Here is a 27184-nt window from a genome sequence, read left to right as displayed (position 1 = left end):
CTGTCCCGAAAACACTCTACGAACTCAGCATCCAGGCTACCTTTGCCAATGTGATTTATCCAATCTACATGTAGATTAAAATCATCCATGATTATCGCTGTACCTTTCTCACAAGCCCCCATTATTTTTTCCTGTATACCCCTTCCCACAGTGGTTACTGTTAGGGTGCCCTTAAACCACTCCCACAAGCGACTTCTTACCTTTACGATTTCTCATCTCTGCCCAAATTGATTCTACATCTTGAACTCCAGAACTAAGGTCATTTCTCTCCACTGGTCACTCTCTCCTTCATCAGAAATTAACAGAGCTACCCCTCCACTTTTTCCTAGCTTCTTGACCTTCCTAAAATGTCATGTACCATTGAACATTCAGGTCCCAGTCTTTGTCACCCTACAGCCATGTCTCTGTGATGGCTATCAGATACACATTTATTTCTTTTGTGCTGTCAATTCATCTGTTTTGTTAAGAATACAACATGCATTCAGATACAGAGCCTTTAGTTCTGTGTTTTTTCTAGCCTTATCTTAGGTTCGTACACTCTGTCCCTTCCTGCCATGCTCTGATCATCATTTCCCTTATTCCTATCTTGTTCTTTTGCCTTGTCTTCTCCATTTATCACAGCTTCCCAAACTTGATCCCTTGCCCCCACTGTTTAAACCTCCCTCTATCGCCCTAGTTGTACGACTCGCCAGGACACTTGTCCCAGTACGTTTCAGAGGAAGACCATTAGAGTATGGTTTTCCATTTTCACGTTTTTTTGAGGATGGTGATAATGGCAGTTGGCCACTCTTCCTGTACAGTGCCATCAGACACAAGTATTATCAACATTTTACTAGAAAATATATATGAATACTACAGTTTCTGCCAATAATAATTTATGAATTATTAATGTTGCATTAACAAGTAGTCCATTCTTTGGTATTTTAAACCTAACGTCCCTTACCCAGCAAATACAGTATTATTCACAGCATTTTGCTCATTTTTTGAAAAAAAAAATCCTGATTTCCAAAGTATCGCAGACATTAAACCAAGTTAAATGTCTATATCATATGGAACCAAAGACCAATGTGAGAAAAACAATTAGTTAAATGTTCCACTCTTTTTTTTTTTAAGGTTACAATACATCAAAAAATATTTATTTATATTCCCATATTTATTTATACCATGTGATAACTTCAGCTCCATTAAATATTCCACAAATCTCAAGGAGATAATTTCACAGCTGAGAACAGAATGCACAGTAAAAAAGGTTTCAGTGATGTCACCGGAACTAATCCACAAATTAGTGTAAATCTGTTTGAAATTATATTTAATTTTAACCTACTTCATACTCACCAATACGTGGTACAAAAAGAATAGACAATAAATTGTGAAACATGTTTTATTCCTGTCATGGCACTGATTAGAACTCGGGATAAAACAATATTACAGCTAATAATCACAAATATTTCTAAGCTCCTTATAAAAATGGTTTCCTATATTTTCATTTTACTAAAATAGATTTTTTACAACATTATAAAATGATATTCTAAATGCAATAGAGTCACAGAATTGTTACGGTGCAGAAGGAAGCCATTTGGCCCATCGTGTCTGCACTGGATCTCTGAATGAGCAATTCACCTAGTGCCATTTCCCCACCTTCTACTCGCAGCCCTGCGCATTCTCTTCTCAGATAACAGTCTAGTTCCCTTTTGAATGTTTCAGTTGAATCTGCCTCCACCACACTCTCAGGCAGTGTATTCCAAACTGTAACCACACACTGCGTAAAAAAGTTTTTTCTCACATCACCTTTGCTTCTTTTACCAATTACTTTAAAGTTATGCCCTCTGGTTCCCGATCCTTTCACGAGTGGGAACAGTTTCTCCCTATCTACTTTGTCCAGACCCCTCAATTTTGAGGACCTCTATCAGGTCTCCTTTCAGCCTTCTCTTCTCCAAGGAAAACAGTCCTACCTTCTCCAATCTACCTTCATAACTAAAGTTCCTCACCCCTGAAACCATTCTTGTGAATCTTTTCTGCACCCTCTCTTATGCTTTCACATTCTTCCTAAAGTGCGGTGCCCAGGCTGAATGCTGAGGCCGAACTAATGAATTATACAAATTCAGTATAACCTCCTTGCTCTGGTACTCTATGCCCCTATTAATAAAGCTTGGGATACTGTATGCTTTATTAACTGCACTCTCAACCTGTCCTGCCACCTTCAATGACTTATACACATATACACCAGGTCCCTCTGCTCCTGCACCCCTTTTAAGAGTTGTACCTCCTATTTTATATTGTCTCTCCATGTTCATCCTACCAACATGAATCATTTCATGTTTCTCTGTATTAAACTTCATCTGCCACCTGTCTACCCATTCTACCAACTTGTCTATATCCTTTTGAAGTTCTACACTATCCTCTTCATAGTTCACAATGTTTCCAAGTTTTGTATCATCTGCAAACTTTGAAATTGTGCCCTGTATACCAAGGTCTAGGTCATTACTATATATCAGGAAAAGCAACGGTCCCAACACCAACCCATGGGGAACTCCACTATAAACCTTCCTCCAACACAAAAAAAAATCCATTAACCACTACCCTCTGTTTTTTGTCACTCCGTATCCATGTTGCTACTGTCCCTTTTATTCCATGAGCTATAACTTTGCTCACAGGTCTGTTGTGCAGCACTGTATCAAATGGCTCTTGGAAGTCCATGTACACCACATCAACAGCATTGCCCTCATCAGCCCTATCTGTTACTTAACAAACTTGAGCAAGTTCATTAAACATGATTTTTTTCCCTTAAAAAATCGACGTTGGCTTTCCTCCTGTGGTTGCTGGGCTTCTCTTTACACACTTTTTTGAACAAGGGTGTAACATTTGCAATTCTCCAGTCCTCTGGGACCACCCCTGAGTCCAAGGAAGACTGAAAAATTATGGCCAGTGCCTCTGCAATTTCCACTCTCACTTGTCTCAGTATCCTCAGATGCACCTCATCTGGTCCTGGTGCTTTACCAACTTTAAGTACAGATAACCTGTCCAACACCATCTCCTTTTCAATTTTAAACCCATCTAGTGTCTGAATTACCTCATCATTCATCTCAGGGGAATGATTTTTCTGTCACTGTTTTGAAGAACAACAAATTCCTGTGGTTTTGTACTATCTCCATCAACAGTAATCAGTGTTTATGAATTAAAACTTTAACTTATTCATTCAATGGTATAAGGAATAACAACAAACATCACTTACTGAGGAGAAGGATATTCAATTAAAAAAAGCCAAGGTAAGATGATCCATTGTAACTACATAAGGAACCTCAATTGATAGTCATGCTAATTGCTAACAAAAGTCATTAGCTGTAAGGTTGTCAAATTTAAATGTCAACCTAAAAGTGAGAGTTTCAGTAGCATTGTTACTGAATTAACAATGAACATGCCAAGTGTCTGTAAGGTAAAAAAAATATGGCTAGTCCTAGTTTTATGCCTGAATCAATTCTCCCATCACTACCACAACGTGTATTTATTTAGTACTTTTAACATAGAAAAAAAATCTCACGGCACTAACTATTACTAAAAAGTTCTCTTTAAAACACTAGCTGAAACCTATCATAATGAATTCTCACCTTGCACACATGTGGCTTGACACCTGTGTGTTTTAGCATATGAAGTCGTAGGTTATATGGCTTGGGCAATGTTTTTCCACAGATATCACAGATGAACTGCCGCTTTGTCCTTCCTCCAGGACTCTCATCTATTTGCTCATTGTTCCGTTTGTGCCGTAGAAGATGAGAAAGGAGAGAGGCTTTGTAGAGAAACTCCTTCTCACAGAGCTAAAGCAATAGGGAAATAATTAACTAAGATTGCTGTCATAGTAAAAAGTCTTGGAACAGGAGTGCAAACTTAAAAGATTGCATAAATCCTACTCTACAGGTTTGTTTTCTTCTCCCCATACTTCCACCTTTCAGTAACAGGGTACATCTCCAGAGGGACCAGGTACCTTTATATATCCAGCTCAAGAAACCATTCTTTATTTGTGGACACCAAGAGTGTGTTGGTACATCATGGAAAGGCATCAGAGACAAAACCAATCAGAGATGCTAGCAAATATGCACAACAAAGTTAGGATGAATTAATTAGTACAAATTAGGGGCAGGATTTTGTCCTCAGCGGGGGTGGTCAGGAAGCCGACTGCCACCCGTGATCGACTCTGCACCGCGATTTCACGCAGGCGGACCTTACTGAGCGCTGCCTGTGCAGGTGGGGGGAGGAGGGAGAGCCGGGCCTAATGTGCAGTTCGCGCATGTGTGAGAAAGAGCACTTCACCCTGAGGCACGAAGCTGCCTCAGGGAGATTGAAGCGCTGTGTAAAAAAAAATGAAGAGAATAAAAATTTAATAAAATATGTCCCCTCATATGACTCTGTCACATGAGCTGGGACATGTTTTTAATTCAAAAATAAAGTTTTTATTTAACTTTTATTTGCTTTAGGAAATCTCATCCTGCTCGTGGATGAGGTTTCCTAAAAAATGTAAAGCCCGCTTGGCCTTTTTGCCTGCCCGCCAACCGTTCGGTTGGACCGACAGCGTAAATTTGAATTTAATTAGATTGTTAATGGCCTTAATAGGCCTTTTAATTATCGGCGGGTGCGCAACTGACTCTGGCACAACATTGAACATGCCAAGTGTCTGTAAGGTAAAAAAAATACTGGTAGTCCTAGTTTTATGCCTGAATCAATTCTCCCATCACTACAACAACAATGTGCATTTATTTAGTACTTTTAACATAGAAAAACATCTCACGACACTATTACTGAAAAGTTCTCTTTAAAACACTAGCTGAAACTTATCACAACGTATTCTTATCTTGCACACGTGTATCACGAGACTGTGCAATGACATTGGTACGTATGCCCGACATCATCGCGCCTCATTTTATGCTCGGGCATGTCGGGTGCACGCTGTGCGTAATATTCTGCCCCAGGTCTAGACCTATATGGATCAGTAACATATCATGCCAAAAGATTTAACTGCTAAGCTATCAAAAAAATTTATTTTTCGATTTTATATTAGGAAAAATTCCTATATATCTTCCTCACCATCCCTACTACAGGTCTGAAATATCAGAATATAAGAAATTCAATCATAGGTGCAAAAAATACCTGTGTTGCAGATAACAATAATGTATATTAGCAAACTACCAACTCTATTGGAATGAAGACAGTAAAATTATTAAAAGTAACTTTGCTGGAGTCAAAAATTTGGATTCTGTGGAAATTTACAGACACTACACAAAACTAAAATAATTGGTTCTACTAGCAACACAAGACAATACTGGGACATTTACTGGATTTGAATTTTTTAAATTCCTCAGAATTCTTACCGGACATTTAAATTCTTTGGTTCTGTTGTGGGTCATGATGTGCATCATCAAGGTGTAACGTTTTGGGAAAGCCTTTCCACATTCATTACATTTGTGCTCCATCTCTACATCATCTCCCTCTACGGTGGTTCGTTTTGGTTGCATCTTTCTACCTCTCTTCACCAATTTCTGGGCAACCTGAGGAAGAAATACTTTCACTTATTTACGGGTTAAGAAGTACCAGGCTTAAGTAAAGCAGCTATATAGTTCATTTTATAGGCTTTCAGAGCACTATACTATTTTATTTTGTGATGACATAAATCCCTCTATTCTCTACGTAGTCCCTATGTTATCTCTAGGTGATGGCAGACGAGCAATCTACTCCCATGTCTCTGGAATGCTGCTTTCAATCTCCTCAAAGATGCGTGCAATAGCAGCCAGAGAATAACTGATGTTCATTTCCTCTCGCAGGAAGAGACGGCTGCTCTTTGTTTGGCGTTTCTCTGCAGCAGCTTTGCTGAAACTGGCAAATTCAATGACACAAAGAATCCAACACAGCATCATAGCTAAAAAAAAACATTTTGCTTAAAAAAGAGCTAGTTAGTTTTTATGATGAAAGACATCTTTTTGGATTGACGAGCCCAGTCTTTTCTTTAGTAACAGGACCTGCATCTGGACTCTCCTGACCTTATTCCAGAGTGAATAACCACAGGGAAAATGACCAAGAACAAACAGAAAACTGTGACATTTCTCTCCCATCCTCATAAGGCTCAACATCTAAATAGGTGGGTCACTTGTGGCATTATTTAACTGGGAACCAGTATAGGTCAGTGAACACAGTGGTGATGGGTGAATGGCATTTGGTGCGAGTTAGGACGCGGCAGCAGAGTTTAGAATGACCTGATGTTTAAAAGGGTACAGTGTGGGAGACAAGCTAGGAATAGTTAGGTCTGGAGGGAACAAAGGCATGGATGAGGGCTTCAGCAGTAAAGAGCTGAGGCAGGGAGATATTATGGAGGTTGGAAAAGGGAGTCTTGGTGACGGCGTGGATGTGGTTGAAAGCTCATTGTGGCATCAAATATGAAGTTTGCGAACAGCCTCAGATAGTTGCCAGGAGAACTCTCTGCTTTTGTTCAAACAGCGTCATAGGATTTTTCTAGACATCATAGGTGGTTTAATGCCTCTTGAAAGGCAGCACCTGTGATAATACAGCACTCCTTCAGTACTATTAAAATGTCAGGTTAGATTATGTGCTCAAGTCTTGGAGCGTGGCTTCAACCTACAAGCATCTGACTCAGGGCCAGAGCTTTGCCACTGAATCAAGCCAACAGCACACGATTTTACATTCTTGCTTCAACTCAAATGAAACAAGAGTTCCCAAAAATCAATGTCTACTGAAAGTTATATGTGAAGTATGTTCCATTTTTGTGGTTAAATAAATGTTTCCATTCCACAGGTCCCTCAACTTTAAATTATTGCACTTGTTCAAAGGATTAATATTATGCACATTATTTAAAGTGCTGCCTCTTTATACCCCAAGCTGCATGTAAAATTGCACAAAAACTATTGAAAAGCTGCAGAGTGCTTCAGTGGTTTTATTGCTTTTGAACAAAAACTCACACTGGGTCATTTAAAGCTCACAGCGCAAACCTTTTTTAAGTAATCTCTTAACAGAGCCCATTTTTGAAACCACTTGACCTTATGAAAAACTGAGTAGCTCATTACAATACAGATCAGGTTTCAAACAAACTAAGGGTAAAAAATGTTGACAAATAAATATGCCCACAGCATAAGTTTTCCTCTGCCCTTTCAATCAATCCTGAATACACACTTTAATTATTGACCTCTAAGTTGAAGGGGGTACAACACTACCTTTATAAAAACACTTCTATTGTTTTTATTTTTCTTTTATTTCACCCAAATCTCCCTTGCTCTGATGGCATGGACATTCTTGCAGCTCCAGTTGCACTGGCACCTTCCAGTGCTTCCATGTTTAAAAACATCATAGTCTTTTCTAAATTTATTCTCAGGACTGGAGTCTCACATTTGTCAGAATGCCTATTATTCATGTCACAGCTTATCAATACCCATGGTCAAGGCTATTTCACAGTGTGTTTCACAACTGAAGCTAACTCTCTTCTCACCTCAAGTTCATATATGTCCCCTTCCAGCATAAGGAACTGGATCAGCGGCGAGAATCTCGTTTAGTTCATGATAGGTCAAGCCAATTGTGACACCCGCTTACCATCAGTAAACTTAGGATTCCCCTGTGGTTCAACTACTCACTGAAGTACTGATGGAGAAACCATCTTTTTTACTTGTTTTAGTTGATATCTCACATTCTTTAAATGGGGGGTGCGGGGCTTTAGTGATTGTGTGACTGAACTAATTATCCAGAAAATGAGAATTCAAATCCCATCATGGAATCCTGGGGATAGGGAAAGAAATCTGCTATCCTTACACTGTCTGACAAATGAGAGACTCTAGTCCAGAGAATAATTTAGAAAAAACTATGATGCTTGCAAAAATAAATCAAAACCTACAATCTAGATGGCAAAAGATCCTGAAACCATGAACAGAAACATGAAAAATGTGAATATTTGATACAAATGTGATAGGTTTACAAGATTTATTAATTTTTGGCCTTTGAAATGTGGATGCTAAGATGCAAGTGTCATCCAGAAAAGAAAATCGGTATTTTGGCCATTCAATCAGAGTTGAAAAGCTAGAGATCTCTCTTAAAGGACAAAATGGAGGGCAGCAAAAAGAGGGGTCAACCTAGGGATAGTTGGGCGTCACAGGGCGGTTGCAGATAAGCTACAGTGGATGTGTGAGGATGGCACAAGGCAGATGAGCCTAACATACCGTGACAGCAGGTCTCCTGGTAGGAGTCGCTGCAAGCAGCAGTGGACTTTTTGTGCCATTTATAATCCAAATAAACCCCAACTATTCCTCATTATACAATAAATCCCCACTTTTAAGTCGCCCCACTTAAAATTGTTTCACTTTAATGTCGTTTATGGTTTAGGGCATTTTTATCAATTTGCATCGCCACTTTCGGTTTTACGTTGTCTGTACTATGCCTCCCCACTCTTCCCGCCCCCCCAACCACCACCACCACCACGTTGAACTCTGGCCCAGCCGCTACCGTGTCCTGATGCTGGAGTTACTGCTGCAGTCACCAGATGTCCAGGCTGCGGGGAGAACATGAGGCCCAAGATCTGGGAGCAGGAGTGCAGGGCAAGGGTGGAAAGCTGCTGGCCGCTGATCAGGTGAAGTGGGGGGTGGGTGCGGAGCGGAAGAGAAAGAAAGTCAGGGTGGGAAAGGAGCCAGAAAGACACACACAGAGTGGGAAAGGAAAGCAAGCAAAAGGCTGAGTCTCAGGAGTGCTGTGGGTGAGACACAGAAGCTGTGCTGCTCAGGACTTTTTTGGGTGATTTAATGTTATCTAATTTGAATGTATATAGTATTTGCTATATTCAGAGATTTATTTTATTTTGCAAGTTATTCCAGCTCGAAACACACATTGCTGCACATGTATGATACAGTATTTCAATTTGTACATTGTTTTTTCCGAGCAAGAAATGTCTGAAGGAACCCAACTCTGGCTTTAACATTGATTCCTATGGAACCCATCATTCATTTAAAGCTGTTTCACTTAAAGTTGCAATTTTCAGAAATGCAACTACAACTTTAAGTGAGGACTTACTGTAGCTTTGTATTAAGGGTCTTCATATTGCTTAATCCAATATTCTGCAAAAATCAGACAAAAGAGTTTCCGTAATAACTAGAAATATCAGGCAAACATGATAATAGACTAGGATTATTATATCTGCATATCATTACCCATTGCCCAAAACTTCCAAAACACACTGCGGTTTAAAATTTCATACCTGCTGTGTTGCAGATTTTAGGTTAGTTTTTCTGGCCCGTAGCTTCTTCTCAGTACCTTTGTGTAACCGAATGTATCCACCTTCAGCCAGCGTACGTTGTCGCAATCTGCTTTTGTAAGTATCATCTAAGAGGCATTTGGAAGAAGAAGCAACAGCAACTTTCCCAGCTTTCTGTTTGTCATGTAATTTTGGTGGTCTACCACGCTTTCGTTTTGGCACATCAGACACATTGCTACTCAGGGTGTCTAGAAACTCCTCTTTGACTTGATTTTCATTCTCATTTCCATTGACAACAGGTGTGTCCATCTGTACATCAGCAGTGGGAGTTTCTGTCACATCTGTGGCATTACTCTCTTTGCTTTCCACATCTGGCACACTTATACTAGGCTCCACAGGTTCAGTTTTTTCATTAGCCTGGATGCTTTCATCACTATTGCCTTCTGCAGGACAATCCACAGTATCTTGACTTTGCTGAACTGTCAGTTCTTCAGCTGTCTGTGCCTCTTCTGATTCATGCATTACTGCTTCATTCAGGGTCTCATTTTCCATACTGGATGGAGGAGCTTCAGCAGGTACAGGAATTTGTACAGACTCCTGAAGTACCACTGTTATGGAGCCATCAGCAGCACTTTCATTAGTTTCAGGCTCCTGATGTTCTAAAGTATTAACATCTGTAGGCATCTCCACATCTGGGGTGTTGACTCTGGAATTAAGAGTTTTCACATCTCCTTTTTGGTATACTGTAATTTTCCTTTCCTCCAGTTGCTTGTGTACATGCTCACATATCTCCAGAACTTCATGCATCAGTAGATGTCTTGCCAATGTGGCAACATCAGCCATGTGGCAGAAATCAAATGCCAAGACAGATGTATAGGCAAATTCCAACAATGGCAAAAAACTTGTCTTATTAAAACCTAGAAGGGAATTAAAAGTGTGGTGTTTTACATAACATCTCAATTCATTTTTAAAATCAGTATGACAATCAGATTCTTTCAGACCTTGGAAGACAAACTGAGGTAGGTTCACTGAAGTATGCTAAAGAACAAATGTTGAAACCTGATGACAACAAAATTAATGAGCAGGAATCCACTAGAGGGAAAAAAAAGTGCACATAAACAAGTTATCAAAATAACCTCATTCAATTCAGGATGTTAAGAAAGAAAAGCTAAATATATTAGATATAAAATGGATTAACAATATGAAATCCATCATCTCTCAATTGGTGGCAGGTAGCCAGGGGTGACTAAAATGGGCAGAGGATGGTTCAGTTTATAAATGAATAGCTGAGCCGTCAATGAGGCTATCTGGGTGCAGCACACAAAGGCGATCAGCCATGTGGAATTGTACTGCAGCTGGGTCATGTGGGTATGCTAATGCCTTCAGGGCAGGAAGATAATGAAGGTAGGTCAAAGAAGAGGGAGCAGTATCAGAGTGAAAGAAAAAAAAACCTTAATTACATTCTGTCACTGGCCTCAGTAAACCCATCAGAATTAACATGCTATAGTTAACATTGACCATGGCCAAACAGGATTTGCTAGTCTAGTACTCCTGCTGGGACAAAGTGTGCACATTATACTCAGCAAGAGTAAAACTCCTGTATAACCTACAGACTTGTTTCATGCTATTGGGTGAAGTTTACCCTCACTTCTTAGCAAACATGAAACCACTTAGTGTTGTACTGACAATAAACACTACAATTCATAGCCATAATGATCGCCTACAAAATTATATGATTATTCCATACCTGAAAGATCGACAACAGCTTCATGACTGGAGAGCGCCCCCTTTTCGATGAAGAGTTCTCGAAAATATTCGCTACTTGCTGCCAGAATGGACTTATGTGCTTTGTACTCCTCTCCCTCAATCAGGAGTGTGACATCACAGAACTGGTTGAATAGCCTCTGAACGTTCAATTGCTCTAACACTAATTGACAGTGCTTTTCAGATTCCTGTTTCACAAGGCCCTTGCTATCCACCTGAATAAATTGATTTACAGTATTTGTATATTTCAAAATCACGTGTTACAATAATTTAAGTCAATTAATAACTGAGTAGTCATCAACCAATTGAAGAACCACAAAATACCATCTTCAACTATCATCCATCTAGCTCCATTAGAGGTCTTTAAAACCATGAATGGATTTGATAGGGTAGATGTAGAGATGTTTCCACATGTGAAGGGGTACAAAACAGGGGATGATAAATATAAACTTGTCATTAACAAATCCAATAAAGAATTCAGGAGAAGTTTCATTACTCAAAGTGAGAATGTGGAACTCGCTACCACATGGAGTGGTTGAGGGAAATAGCATAGATGTAGCTATGGGAATAGTAGATAAGTACATGAGGGAGAAAGGAATAGAAGGATATACTGATAACATTAGACAAATCAAAGTGGGAGGAGGTCGTGTGGGGCATAAATACCGGCATAGGTAGTGGGCCGAATGGCCTGTTTCCTCGCTGTTACAGGTTATGAGACGACTCAGCGTATTGCTGGGAGATACAGGTGAACAAAATTTAAGGTGTAGACTACTGGCTTAAGTAAAAAAAGGAACAGTAGAAACAGAGAATTTCATGAATTGACTTTCTATGCTGAAATACTAGTTTGTTTCACCCATAACATCTGCATGCTTATCATGCTCCAGAACCCTGAGAGTAAGTATATGTGAGGCTGCTTGTCATAACTAAATTAGGTCTTAATGGATGTAATGGCCCGCTGGCATTGCACATAGGTAAGGTCTGAGAAAATGGCAAAAACAAAATGGCTGAAAATTAAGTTGTCTTTACCTAGTTGTTAAATATCAATCAATAGAAGTATTGTAGATTATCCAATGGTCATACACTCATTAGTTTAGAAAAATTGCGCACGGACAAAGCAAGATCAGGTCATTTTGAGCATGCCATATATAGACATTGTGATAAGAATTTTTTAACAGATGAGATGAAGCTTTTGTAACAGTACCTCAAGAATGGCAAGTCGAAAGAATGTTTCCTCTGTTAAGCCATCTTGATTGTAAATGCCTTATATTATTTGCAATATTACACTTTGAATAAATGAACTTTACTTGTGAGCATATTTTTTTCTTGTCAGTAATTTAATTTGCATAAAGTTAGCTGGCTAACAGTATCATGTAGTATATATAGTAAGTTATATAAATGAGGAATGTGCCAGATCAAATTCCTTGTCTTTGCAGAAATAACTCATTTCATTCAGGCAGCAATAGGGTGTTATATTTGAGCATTTTATGCAGACCAGTTGAAAGAAAGGGAAAAATGGTCCCACTCCTAACTGCTGAACATTGACTCCATTGGGGGTCTACTAATGTGGACAACATGGTGAAGAATGCTATTCGTTATGCACAGCAACATTGTAAACGTATTCAAAAGGATTGTGTTTATGATCATGCTACACATTCCACCCAGAGCAACTCTAATCTCTCCCTCCCAGCTTCCAACCTCTTACCTTGACAAGAGAGAATGGGACAGGCTTAGCTGTAATTTTCCTGCCCTTAGTAAATGCTGCCCTAACATTACTGGTCATGCTTTCAAATGAAGGATAATTATTTAGATGTCAATGAAAACATATCCCGGTGCAACGCTGTTTTCAGGAAAATAGGAGTAAAACAACAGATTTAGGAGCAGATTACACCATGAGGTTAATCCACCCTTCTCTGCCATGCAATACAATCTTGGCTGATCTTGAGCTCAACTCTACTTCCCTGCCTGCTTCCCATGTCCAATGATTCCCTGAGACACCAAAAATTTGTTTATCCCAGCCTTAAATATACTCAATGCTCAATATAATCATCCACAACCCTCTGGGGTACAGAAGTCCAAAGATTCACAACCCTTTGAGTGAGGTAATTTCTCCTCATCGCAGTCCTAAACACTTGACACCTTATCCTGAAACTGTGCCCCCGTGTTCTTCCTTCCCAAGCCAGCAGAAACCCCTTCAGAATCTTGTCTGCTTCAAAAAGATTGCCTCTCATTCTTCTAAACTCCAGTGAATATAGGCCCAATTTATGCAGCCTTCCATCATAGGACAACCCCCTCATCCCAGGGACCAATCTAGTGAACCTTTGCTATGCTGCCTCCAATGCAAGTATATCCTTCCTTAAATACAGAGGCAAAACTCCACACAGTATTCCAGGTGTGGTCTCACCAAGGCCAGGTACAATTGTAGCAAGACTTCTTTATTCTTGTATTCCCAACCTTTGCAATAAAGGCCAACATGCCATTTGCCTTCCTAGTTGCTTGCTGTACCTGCATGCTGACTCTGAGTTCCTTGTACAAGCACACCCAAGTCGCTCTGAACATCAACATTTACAAATTTTACACCTTTAAAAAAAAAATCTGTCTTTTTACTCTCAAGACCAAAGTGAATAATCTCACATTTCCCCACATTATACTCCACATGCCATCTTGTTAAGTGAGTGGCTAACCTGTCTATATCTCTTTGCAAGAGATATGGCCTCCTCACAACTTATATTTCCACCTAGCTTTGTATTGTCAGCAAAACTAGATCTATTACTCTCTGTTGCTTTGTCTAAATCATTAATGTACATTGTAAATAGCTAAGGTTGCAGCACTAATCCTTGTGGCACTCCACTAGTCACAGCCTGTTAACTTGAGAATGCACCACTTATGCCTACTCTTTGCTTCCTGTCTGTTAACCAATCCTCTATCCATGCTAATACATTACTCCCAATTCCATGAGTGCCCTTATCTTGCCTATTAACCTTTTTGTGTGGCACCTTGTTGAATACCTTCTGAAAATCCAGCTATACCACATTACTGATTCCCCTTTATCTACCCTACTAGTTACACCCTCAAAAAACTTGAAGAAATTTGTAAAACATTATTTCCCTTTCATAAAACCATACTAGACTTTGTCTGATCATACGATGAGAGGATGGAAACTGGCATTGAGGGAAAAACTCTTCAGATATTTTTACAGCTCCCATTTTTTAGTTAACCAACTGGGTTAGGTTCTTTGTGGCTGTCATTGCAAATGAATCAAAGTGGACATAACACTTTTTCCTAACATTAACATTTCACTGTTACTTACTGGTACTTTGTACCAGGTAGGTAGGGAGCTATTTTGCCTCTAGCTCTCCTGCACTGTAATTGGACTATCTCCACTGTAATAACTACTAAAGAAAACTTTAACACATCAATCTACGGATTATTACAAAATATTACTTACAAATACCAATTCTTGCTTTGGGGCATTTTTTTTCCTGGTAGGCCGTGGAGGGACATTGGATCTTCCCTCAGAATTACTCAATTCGTCGTCAGTTTCATTGCTATCCTCCAGCATCGGAGTATCTATTCCCAGCTGCTCCAGGATTTCCATTGTATCGGCAGATACAGACTTGTTCCGATCGACCTTCTCCTTGCATTGAATACATTCTCTGATATAGTCTTTCACTTGCTTAAAAATACCTGAAAATAAAACAAAATGTCATCAGAAATATAGGATGATTCACAGGTGCACAGAGTCAGTTCTCCCCTTCCCATATAAAAAAATTAAAAGTGCAGTGAAAAGAAATCCAAAATTGGGGTCATCAAATTGAACATTAATGATTCATTGGCAACTAGTCTTTGAAAGGTAGGCTAGTTGTTTGAAATAAGTTTTTAAAAAAGTGACTTAAAAAGTGTTAAATTGCACTGTTTAGCCCTGCCTTAACTTCTTTTCTTCAATTCGCTGTCAAGAATACAATGAGATATCTTCTGCATAGTTTTCTTTATCTAATGGAAAACTGAAAAAGAAGGAATTTGATTTCAAATATTTTACATTGAAAATAACACTGTATGGGGTCGGTGCCACTTTAATAACCCAATCACAATTGCACAAAATATTCTTTTTCTATCCCAACTCCCAAACATTATTCTTGGAGTCCTTTAGTGAAATCACAAAACACCAAAAAACTAAACACACCACACAATCTTCTGCATACATCTTAAGAGGTTTTTTAATATATAATGCGCCGTGGATGAAACATATGAACTTAAAAATAAACAATTATCTGAGTGAATCTTTTACTCATTGAGATTCTACTTTATTGATTATTCATCATTCCCTTCTCTCATTTGCCATGCTGTATCCTGATCAAAACATGGGTCAGAATATCCTGTGCTTCTGGCAATGTTATCAGAAATTGAGCACCAGCCAACAAAAGTTGAATTTGTGTCAGAATTGTTTCCTGCTCCCTGGAAAATAACTTTTGCTCACTGTCTTGTCCAGACAGCCTACAAGAGATTGGGATCACCTATATATAAATTTTGTGTAGGGCATGTACCTAACCTTATTGCTATGTCAACAATGCTAAACTAGTCACTGTATCAACTGTTACAATGTAATTTCAGCCTCTGGCCACTAGATGGTCCTGTGGAATGAGTTTCTGAAATCTCTGGTACATCAAAAGTTACATACATCAAGTGAACCTGGGCAAACTACTGTTAAGAAATAAAAAAAAATCAGTATTGCTAAACTTAACTTTTATGCCAATACAAGATTAATGCTGCCAATGTCACTCCATAATCTGCTAAATCTGAGCTGACCATGATGAATTGCTTCAACTCACTAACAAAAAGGTCATCGTATCACTGCTATGCAATTTTCTCCTCAAAATTTGGTCGTGGTTGATAAATACTGATCTGAATGCAACATAAATATCCCCAGTTGGAAGACTACTTCTGTTGCCCGTTCCTCCTCTACAAACTTTCAGGAAATATTTTAGGATGCTGTATAAGAAATTTTAAACATGACATGTGGTGAGTGTAACAACCTTGGGAGGAACAGGTAACTTTGAAGCTATGTTCCCAAAGCTTTCACTAATAAGGGCTATCCTCACCTCATGTCTGTATCTGTTATAAACTAATTGATAGAGATAGCTGTGAGCAGGCAACAATTTGTATTTACATAGTGCTTTTAATGTAAGAAGCATCCCAAAGCACTTCAGAGGAACGTTATAACAAAAGATTTGATGCCAAGCCACAGAAGGCGATATTAGAGCAGATGACCTTGGTCAAAGGGGTAGGTTTTAAGGAGGGCCTTAAAGGAAGGAAGGCAGGTGGAGACATTTAGGGAGGGAATTCCAGAGCTTAGGGCCTTGGCCACTGAAGGCATGGTCACCAATGGTGCAATGATGAAAATCAGGGATGGTCAAGAGGACAGTATAGAGCAATACTGATATCTGACGGTTGTGGGAAGTTATAGAGATAGGGAGCACTGTGGCCATGGAGGGATTTGAAAACAAGGATGGGAATTTTAAAATTCTCATTTAAAAAACTGCTTAACTGGGAACCAATGTAGAACAGTGGGCACAGGTATGATGGGTAAATGGGACTTGGTGAGTTAGGACACAGACAGATGTGTTTTGGATGGCTTTACATTTACAAATGGTAGTATATGCGAGGGGAACCAACAGTGCATTGGAATAGTTAATTCTAGAGGAAACAAAGGCACGAATGACGGTTTCAGCAGATGAACTGTGGCAGGATGGAACTGGGTAATATTACAGAGATAGAAATAGGCCGATTTAGTGATGGTACAGAAATGTGGTTGGAAGCTCACCTCAGGGTCAAATAGGACACCAAAGTTGTGACAAATTTGGTTCAGCCAAAGACAGTTGCCAGGGAGGGATATGAAGTTGGTCGCGTAATCAAGTTTGGAGCTGGGATTAAGGACAATGGCTTAATTGGAGAAAATTTCTGGTCACCAAGTACTGGATCTCAGACAAGGAGCTGGACAATTTAGAGGCAGCGGAGGAGTCAAAAAAGATGGTGGTAAGGTAGAGCTGGGTGCCATTTGTGTACTTGTGAAAAAAGGAGCTGTACTTTCTGATGATATCACTGAGGGGCAGCAGGTAGATTAAAAATAAAAAGGTGTCAAGAATAGATAAAAGCAAAAAAACTGCGGATGCTGAGTATCCAAAACAAAAACAAAAATACTGGAAAAACTCAGCAGATCTGACAGCATCTGCAGAGACGAATACAGTTAACGTTTCGAGTCCGTATGACTCTTCACCAGAACAGTTCTGGTGAAGAGTCATATGGACTTGAACCGTTAACTGTATTCCTCTCCACAGATGCTGTCAGACCTGCTGAGTTTTCCCAGGTATTTTTGTTTTTGTTTTGGGAAGTTATAGAGATAGGGAGCACTGTGGCCTTGGAGCACACCAAAGATAATGGTGCAGGAGCACAGGGTTGAGCGTGGCCGAAGACAAAAAGGTCTGAAAATTTTGGCCGAAGACAAAATGGTCTGAAATTTTTTGGTGACAAGGAATCATGTAATTATAGCACCTTTTATGATCTGTGGTGAATGCAAATGCATCTAGGCCACTTCAAATAGATGGAATTATTAGACTTCAAATTGGTAGAACCATTAGTTTTCCCTTTGTCAGGAAGATATAATGTTACTGGAATTTATTAGAAAATAGTTGTGTGCGCGTCAGAGAGAGAGAGAGAGAGAGAGACTGACTTAATTGGATTAAAGGCAGCCGGTCTGTCTGGAGGCTTTGATGTAACAAAAGAGAAGCTAGGTTTGAAATGTTAATTAGGTATACATGGGGGAAGTTTAGAATGTAAGATGTAAAAGGATATTTGCATTTTTAAATAAATCAGACTAGATTGTTTTCAAAGGAAGGGGTGTAATGTGTCACCTAGCCAGGTGAAGTTCAGAAACAGTGTGTTTATTTTTCACAAGGGTTACTGGTAATATTGGTATTATGATAATTTTTTATGATCAGGGAGGTAACGTTCAGGGACATAGCAAAACAATGGGAATTTGCATTCAAAGAGGAAAATAAGGATAAAGGAGTGAAGGGTAGGAATTCTAAGACCTAACAAGTGTGAAACGCTTTCAGCATCCAAGCTTCTGTCTACAAAAAACTGAAGTTAAGGAAACTCACTTTGGATTGGATTGTTCAGGGTATCATGTTTCTTTGCCTATCTCTTTTAAAATGTGTGTGTCTTACTGTTGTCTTAACAGAGGTGTAATTGGGAGACAGATTAACTAAGGATTTAGAAGTTATCATAGTAATAATTTGTAGATCTATGTAAGTATTTAAAATCATTTCTTCTATTAATAAAGGTTTAATTTAGTTTTGTAAGAAACCTATAAGGCTTGGTGGTCTTATTACTGCTGAATCCAAGGCATGCATCGCGTAATTTATACAAATTGCAAAACAAGTTGTGGCAGTTGTTTCAAGTTTCCCTTTGGGATTTGAGCAGCTCACCATTTACCATTGCTGTGCCATAACACCTTTATTTACCTTTTATTACCATCAAGACTGCGACCAATGCATTTGTATTAAACCACCAAAGTGACCTCAGCATTTCAGCATTCAACTCAGTCAGTGCATGTAATATAGGATGAAGTCCACACTGACAACAGAACATGACCTTGCTAGATTTTGTACATGTGAAGTGAAGCAAAGGGCTACTGCAGTACTTCGCAAACTATTTTCCAATGTGACCTCATTTTAACTCACCACCACCTTTTCAAGGGCAATTAGGGATAGCGATGAAATATATAAATACAATCTTGAAAACTAACATGACCGCAGTTGCTAGCAAAAACAAAACAGCACTGAAGCAGCATTGTAACATTCAGTATATAATTAAAGTTTGTGTATTATAGATCAACATATATCACATAAATATGAAATGAGTTTTCACAGTACTTTGCAAAAATACTAAGTTACATACTCACAGAAGCTTCAGCCAAGCCTTGCAGATTCCCTGGTGAATGAATACTCAATGAAGCCCCTCTTCCCCCCCCCACCCTCGCCAAATACACATACTAGTTAGCCCCTCCTCCCATCATATGCACGCATGCCCCGCTTTCCAACCCCTTCCCCCACTCACTCAACAGGCTACCTTCCCAAACCACCACACCGCCCCTGCCCCCACACAATCATTTACTCAGAAATCTCCCATCCCTAAAGTGCATGAAGAGAAGCCATTGCAGTGATTCTCTGGCTATGATTAGGTAGTTAAAACTGAAGCCAGCTGGATGACACTGGAGTGGCATTGAAGGAGGATGGTGTGCTCGACTGTGTGGAACAGGTAGAGGAAGAGGAGGGATAGTTTGCTTTTGTCACAGTTACATAGGATGTTATCAGCGACTTTGATAAGGGCAGTTTTGGTACTGTGGCAGGGACAGAAACCTGGTTGGAGGGTTTCAAATGTGGAGTTTTGAGAAAGATGAGCACGGGTTTAGAAGGTGACAACACATTTAAAGTCTTTGGAGGGGAAATGGAGTTTGGAGATGTGATTGTTTTTGCAAGGACGGAAGAGTTCAAGGGTTTTTTGTGAGAAGATGGGTGATGAACACAGATTTGAAGGAATGGGAAATAATATCTGGACAGAGAGAGAGAGAGAGCTGGTAACAATATCAGCTAGCAGGGGAACCAATGTTGGAAATTGGGTTGTCAGCAGATCATTTAGAATAGGGTTGAGGAAGCAGGAGGTGGCACTCATGAACAAGATAAGCTTGAATAGAGCATGAGAGAAAATAGAGAACTATGCAGGTTCAGGACCTGAGAGGCAACTGATTGTCACTAAGATTGAGACCATCCAAAGAAAGTGATGAGCTCCTCACATTTGTTATAGAATTATAGAATGGCTACAACACAGGAGGCGGCTGTGGCTTCTCCATAGAAGGAGTTGCAAAAGCAACTCAGCTAGTTTCATTTCCTGGCCTTTCCCCGTAGTCCTGCAAACTTTTTCTCTTCAGATAATTATCCAATTCTCTTTTGAAAACCATGAGTGAATCTGCCTCCACCACACTCTCAGGCAGTGAATTCCAGATCCAAACCAATTGCTGTGTAAAAAATCTTTTCCTCATGTTGCATCTGGTTCTTTTGCCATTTACCTTATCTCAACCCTTCTGCCAATGGGAACAATTTTTCCCTATTTACTCTTTCAGACATGCCAATCAAATCTCCTCTCAAGCTTCCCTTCTCGAAGCCCCAGTTTCACCAATCTATCTACATAATTGAAGTCCCTCATCCCTGGAACTATTCTCGTAAATCTTTTCTGCACTCTCTCTAATGCCTTCACATCCTTCTAAAGTGGGGTGCCCAGAATTAGACACAGTATTCCAGTTGAGGCTGAACCAGTATTTCATAAAGGTTCATCATAACTTCCTTGTTTTTGTACTCTTATACCCCTATTCATAAAGCCCAGGATCCTGTATGCTTGATGAACCTGCCCTGACACCTTCAATGATTTGTGCACAAATACCCTCAGGTCCCTCTGCTCTTACATCCCCTTTAGAAATGTATTATTTTATATTGCCTTTCCTCATTCTTTTTACCAAAATCTATCACTTCATGCTTCTCTGCATTAAATTTCCATGCCATCCATGCACCCATTCTACCAGCCTGAACATCACGAACCTCCTCACGGTTCATAATACTTTGAAGTTTTGTGTCATCCCCAAATTTTGAAATTGTGCCCTGCAGACCCAAGTCTAGGTCATCGATATAGATCAAGAGAAGCAGTGATCCACAACTAACTTCCTCCAGTCTGAAAAACCATTCAGCATTATTCACTGTTTCCAGTCACTCAGTTAGTTGTTTTTTTTCTTATTGATTCGGTAATCAATTTTAAAATTCATTCATGGGATGTGGTGTCACTGGCTAAGCCAACATTTGTTGGCCATCCCTAATTGCCCTTGAGAAGCTGGCGGTGAGCTGCCTTCTTGAACTACTGCAGCCTATGAAGGAGTTCCAGGATTTTGATCCAGTGACAGTAAAGGAACAGCAATATAATTCCAAGTCAGGATGCTGAGTGGAGGGGAACTTCCAGGTGGTGGTGTTCCCATCTGTCTGCTGCCCTTGTCCTGCTAGATGGTGGGTTGGAAGGTGCTGTCTAAGGAAGCTTGGCAAGTTGCTGCAGTGCAAGGTTGTTGAAGGTGAGGGTGGTGGAGACAAGGGAGCGGAGTTTAGGAAGAGGGTTTAAGATGATGGTTTAAAGTAGAAAAAAGAATCCAGAGGTTACCGTTGTGTTCTAGAACAATCCTGGAATAGTCAATAACTGAATTATTAGTGTATCGTGAGAGTACTGGGAGGGTAGCAGTCTACCTCGGTGGATCTTGTACTGTTTTCATCTAGCAATCCTTGTTCCAAGCAGGCTAATAAGCATTTTCCAGAATTAATCAATATTAAGGCAACAATAGAAATAGAGCAAAATAAAAGATCTAGGTTGAGCATAATCATATTTAAAAGGGGGTATTTAACAAAAAGCTACATTAAAACAAGTTAAATTGACAGGAATGAAAATTGTCATGTAATTATATAAACTAGCAACATACAAGACTGGTTCTAATTTATTAAAAGCAAGTTCCACGTAAACTAAACGGTTGCAGTTTTGTTAAAAAAAAAGCACAATGCGTGAGAGAGAGTGTTACAGAATGAAAATGCCGGCTGTACATTTCAGTACCATGCAAAGTGATAACTTACAATTTATATATAAATGTCCAATCCTGATGAAAGGCGTTGGGCAAAACAAAAGGTTCGTTTCATTTTTTTGGAGCTGTATTGCCCGTTAACGGCTGTGACTGAGGGGGGACAGTGGCCGGGCTTTCAAATTAACGAGCCGGCCTGCCAGATGATTAATGTGCATGTCCTCTTCCTGCTCTCCCCGCCCCTAGTGTCCTGGCTGCAGCTTCCCCACTGCCCCCCGCTTAGGGAGTGTATGTGCGCGGTGCCGGCCTCGCCCCCCACTCCTACTCCCTCTCCCTCCTCACCTCTCCACCAGTAGCTCTGAGAGATGTTCCTCCAGGTCTGCTCCCGGGTGAAGTGGAAACCCTCGGCGCTCTGGTGGAAAGAGGCGATCAGCTCCCGGCGGGTCTTGGCCTCCAGCACCACCTCCAGCTCGTCGAACTCGTCGCGGTCCTTGCGCTTCTTCTGGTAGTACAGGGTTCCGCGCCGCACCACGTAGCAGGCGGCGGCCTTGCGGATCTTCCTCTTGACGTTACCTTCGGTCCCCGGCGCATAAGGTTCCTTCTCGTTGGTCAGGTAGCGGATGATGGCTTTGTAACTCTCCTCGCTCGACATGTCACAGCCCCCGCTGTGGCTGCAGCCGGGGCCTCGCTGGGATGGTTGAGAGACTAAAATTTTAAAAAAAAAACAACAGAAGGATTTTTGATAAAAAGTTCTTGCCAATATTGCTTTTATTTATTTTTTATTGTAAATGGGTCGGTTTCGGACGGAGGGAGCGGGAAAGGTTTCCTCGGATTGACAAAATGGCTGCTGCACAACCGGAGATGACATCATCTGGCCCTGACCCCCCCCTCTCCCGAACCGGATGCAGTTCTTTTGTCTCCTAGTGACTACTCTTCAAAAAGTGAATCTCTGCTCCAGTCGTTTCGGAGATAAAAGTTCCCCCAGAGGCACAATTACCCTTACCCAGTGGGCTGGATGTCAGGTGGTTGTGGATATACTGCAATGCCTGTAATTCTTGGAGAGGGAATTCTGCCCCAGGAAGAGCCTCCTCCATTATCCCTCGATAGGTGTGTGGGGGAAAAACTGGAAACAGAGTGTATTGCAGCCTTTAAAAATGACTGGATAATTACGAGAAGGAGAAACAAGGAATTGTAGGGATATAGGGAAAGAGCAGGGGAGTGGGACTCAATGCATTGCTCTTCGAAGGAGCCAGTGCAGATTCCATATGGGACCAAATAGCCTCCCGCCAGAAAATGCTGGAAACACATAGCAGATCAGGCAGTGTCTGTGGGGAGAAAAGTACATTTACGTTTTAAGGATTATGGTCTTTCATCAGAACAATAATTTGCATTTATATAGCCCCTTTCATATTGCAAAACACCCCAAGGCCCTTCACAGGAGAGTTATCGAACAAAATTTGACACCAAGTCACATCAGAGATACTAGGGCAGATGGTCAAAGAGGTAGATCTAAGGAGAAGAATCTTAAAGAACAGAGAGATGGAGGGGTTTCGGGAGGAAATTCCAGTGTTTAGGGGGGTAAAGGAAATTGGGTATATACAAGAGTCGAAAATTCTAGGAATGCAGAGTGCTCGGAGGGATGCGTGGTTCAAGGAAGTTACAGACATAGGGAGTGGCAAGGCCGTGGAGGGAGTTGACCACATGGTTGAGTATTTTAAATTTGATGTTTTCGTGGACTGGGAACCAGTATAGATCTTAAGTGCAGGGATGATGGGTGAGCAGAACTTGGTGTAAATCAGGACAGGGGCAACATATCTTTAAATGAGCGGAAGATTACAGATGGCGGATAATGAGCCCTGCAAGGAGAGCATTGGAATAGTCAAGTCTGGAAGTAACAGAAGCATGGCTTAGGGTTTCAGCAGCAGCTGGATTGTATTACTGAAGTGGAAATAGGCAGTCTGGGTGATGGAGTATATGGGTTTGGAAGCTTGGTTCAAACTCAGGAAGGATGCCAAGGTTGCAAAAGAGTCTGGTTCAGGCTAAGACAATGGCCAGGGAGGGGGCTAGAATTAATAGCCAGGGAATGAAGTTTGTGGTAGGAACCAAAGTTAATGGTTTCAGTCTTCTCAAGATTTAATTGGGCAAGCACCATGAAAATGATGCAGTAGTGTTGAGGCAGAGCTGCTAGTAGTCAACATTTATGGGGAACCTGACATTGTGCTTTTAGATGATATCGCCAAGAGGCAATATGTAGATGAGAAATAGGAGGCTACCAAGGATCTATTTTCTGGGGCACGCCAGAAGTAATAGTGCAGGAGTGAAAATAAAAGACATCACAGTTCTTTTTATTCATTCATAGGTTGTGGGCATTGCTGGCAAGTCCAACATTTGTTGCCTATGCCTGTTTGCCCTTAAAGCGGTGGTGAGCCAATGTGCAAATTGGCATAGGGTCAAATAGATTAGAGTTGAGTGTGTGCACAGAATGGTGTGGGAGATAGGGGTGTTAATTCATGGGGCACTGGTACTATGGAAGGAGGGAACTGTTCCTTTGGGACAGTTTCTATTTAAACTGGGCTAGGATCAGTGTCCCGGTGAATTGATTAACTAGGACAATAGACAAGGCTTCAAACTTAAAAGGGTGGGGAGGGGAGGTTTCAGGTGAGGGGAAATTTTCTAGAGAGGAGTAAAGCAATAGAACAGTGTAGCAATTTGGTTGAAGATACGCAGAGTGTGACAGGAAGGGACAAAATGTTCAATGGTGCTTCAATGAATAAAGTAATTTTATAATTTTTCCCTGGAATGAAAGGCACCTTATTTGAATAAATGAAGCATTCGTAACAAGATAGATGAATTAAATGGCACAAATAGGGATAAATGGATTTGATCTAATAGTCCTGGGATTCCCAAACTGTGGGTCGTGATCCCTCAGTGGGGTTGCTAGTTCTGAGCCAGCAGTAGCTGCTGTGGAGCTCAGACTGGGCTGTGAGGTCCCTTTAAATCCTTGCGTTTTTTCCTATTGCTAGGCTTGGCCTAACAGGCAGATCTCTGAGACCTAATTGCTGCTGAAAAAAGCCTGTAAAAAGGTAGATGGCTTGTTCTTTCTTAAGAATCCTGTAGTTTTAATAATTCCCGCCAGGCTGAACTCCCCACACACCTTTGTTCAGGAGCTGAAGCTAACCCCCGGGGTCACTAAGTCTGAGGGACTAAAATGGGGTCACACCGAAAAAAGCACCATAATAGCCAGTACAGAGACATGGTTGTTTGGTGACTATGGTTGGGAAATAAATATTCCAAGATACCTGATATTTTTAAAGGATGGACAAAATGGAAAAGCAGGGGTGGGAACCCTGATAATAAAGGATGAGATAAGGACAGCAGTGAGGAAGGATATTGGCTCGGAAGAGCAGGAAGTAATATCAATATAGGTATGGATAAGAAATAACAAGGGGCAGAAAATGCTATGGGGTTAGCTTACAGGCTCTCCAATAATAGCTATGCTGTTGGATAGAATATTAATCAGGAAATAAGAAAAGCTTGTAATAAAATGGCAGACATTTAGGGAGATATTTCAGAATAAGTATATTCCTACTATAAAGAAAAATTCTAAGGGGAGGATCCACCATCTGTGGTTAATTAAAAAAGTTAAGGAAAGCATTAAGGAAAAAGCATATAACTGCACAAAGATGTGGCAGGTCAGATGATTGTTCAGAATATAATGAATGGCAAAGAATGACCAAAAGGTTAATCAGGAGAAAAAAATTAAGAGTATGAGAGGAAGCTAGCCAGAAATGTAGAAACGGATAACAAGACTTTCTACAGGTACTTAAAAAGGAAAAGAGTGAGTGTTGGTCCTTTAGAGAGTGACAGTGGGGAGTTAATAGTGGATAATAAGGAAATGGCAGATGAAATGAATAAATATTTTCCTTATGTCTTCACTATAGAAGATACAAAAAACATTCCAGTAATAGCTGCAAATCAAGAGGTGGAAGGGAGAAAGGAATTTGGTGAAATTATTATCACTAGGGAAGCGGTACTGAGGAAACAGATGGAGCGGTGGACTGACAAGTCTCTAGGTCCTGATGAACTTCTTCCTAGGGTCTTAAAAGAGGAGGCTAATGAGGCAGTAGATGCGTTGGTGTTAATTTTCCAAAATTCACTAGATTCTGGAAAGTTTCCATCAGATTGGAAAGTAGCAAAATATAACCCCTCTATTCAAGAAGGGAGGGAGGCAGACAGAAAGTAAGCAGGAAACTCTAGGCGAGTTAGCTTGATTTCTGTCATGGGGAACGTGTTAGAATTGATCATTAAAGAAGTTATAGCTGGGAACTTAGAAGAGTTCAAGGTAATCGAGAAGAGTCAGCATAGTTTTGTTGAAGGCAAATCACGTTTAACCAATTTATTGGAGTTCTTTGAAAGAATAACATACACTGTGGACAAAGGGGAGCATGTAGATGTACTGTCCTTGGATTTCCAGAAGGCATTTAATAAGTTGCCACATCAAAGGTACTGCGGAAACTAAAAACTCATGGTGTAGGGGTTAACATATTAGCACGGATAGAAGATTGGCTGGTAAGACATGGTAGCTAAATTTACAAATGACACAAAGATAGGTAGAAAATTATGTCGTAAAGAGGACATAAGGATGTTAGAGATGGATATAGATAGGTTGAGTGAGTGGGCAAAAATCTGGCAGATGGAGTATAATATAGGAAAATGTTAAGTTGTTAACTTTGACAGGAAGAATAAAAGAGCAGAGTATTATTTAAATGGAGAATGACTGCAGAATTCTGAGGTGCAGAGGGATCTAGGTGTTCTAGCACGAGTCACAAAAAGTTAGTATGCGGGTACAGAAGTAATTAAGAAGGCTAATGGATGCTATCCTTTATTATGAGAGGAATTGAACATAAAAATAAAGATAAATAAAGGCAAAATACTGCAGATGCTGGAAATCTGAAATGAAAAAATGCTTGAAAAATTCAGCAGGTCTGACAGCATCTGTGGAGAGAGAGACAGATAAAGGGTGGTAGAGATGTGGTGAAATGTATACTGATTAAGGGGGATGGAACTGGTGAAGCTGGATAGGCCAACAATAGGTGGAGGCAAAGGAGTGATGGCAAAAGATGTCAAAAACAAATGATCAAAGAGTTGTTAATGGTGGTGGTACTGGCTAAATGAGGTGCTAATGGTGACATTGAGAGAGCAAAATGTGATAATGGCCAGACCAGGGTAAGCACTCTGGAAAGTGACAGATGGCCTAGCTGGGGGGTGAGACAGTGATGGGAAGAAATATTGAAAATAGGCTAAAAGCTGGGTATAAAAAATAACCCCACCCCCATTTTTCCATATTCATATTTTTTTCCACTTATTTTCATCATTTTTAAAATTTATTTCCATTTTCATTCATTGTTTTATCTCCACCTTTTTTCCTGCACACTTTAGAATTGTGCCAGTAAGTCTATATTGCCTTTCCCTATCCCTTCTGCCAAAATGTATCGCACCTCTCTGTATTAAATTCTATCTGCCACTTGTCTGCC

At 40.3% G+C, this 27184-nt stretch overlaps 1 protein-coding gene across 2 annotated transcripts in view; it reads right to left on the bottom strand.

Moving 5' to 3' along the window:
• Positions 1–22510, bottom strand: part of zbtb11 (zinc finger and BTB domain containing 11) — a 48625-nt gene extending 26115 nt beyond the window's left edge. For both annotated transcript variants that reach the window (XM_078560062.1, XM_078560063.1), the window contains exons 1-6: positions 21993–22510; positions 14439–14677; positions 10977–11208; positions 9233–10146; positions 5361–5537; positions 3606–3812 (exon numbers count right to left, since the gene is read on the bottom strand). In XM_078560062.1, coding sequence (XP_078416188.1) covers positions 3606–3812; positions 5361–5537; positions 9233–10146; positions 10977–11208; positions 14439–14677; positions 21993–22302 — 2079 coding nt within the window. In that variant the 5' untranslated portion in view covers positions 22303–22510. The remainder of the gene's footprint in view (positions 1–3605; positions 3813–5360; positions 5538–9232; positions 10147–10976; positions 11209–14438; positions 14678–21992) is intronic.
• Between the last annotated feature and the right edge of the window lie 4674 nt (positions 22511–27184).

This window comes from Cetorhinus maximus, chromosome 16 (genome assembly GCF_964194155.1).
Source record: "Cetorhinus maximus chromosome 16, sCetMax3.hap1.1, whole genome shotgun sequence".
NCBI lineage: Eukaryota > Metazoa > Chordata > Chondrichthyes > Lamniformes > Cetorhinidae > Cetorhinus > Cetorhinus maximus.
This window is presented reverse-complemented; position numbering and strand designations above follow the sequence as displayed.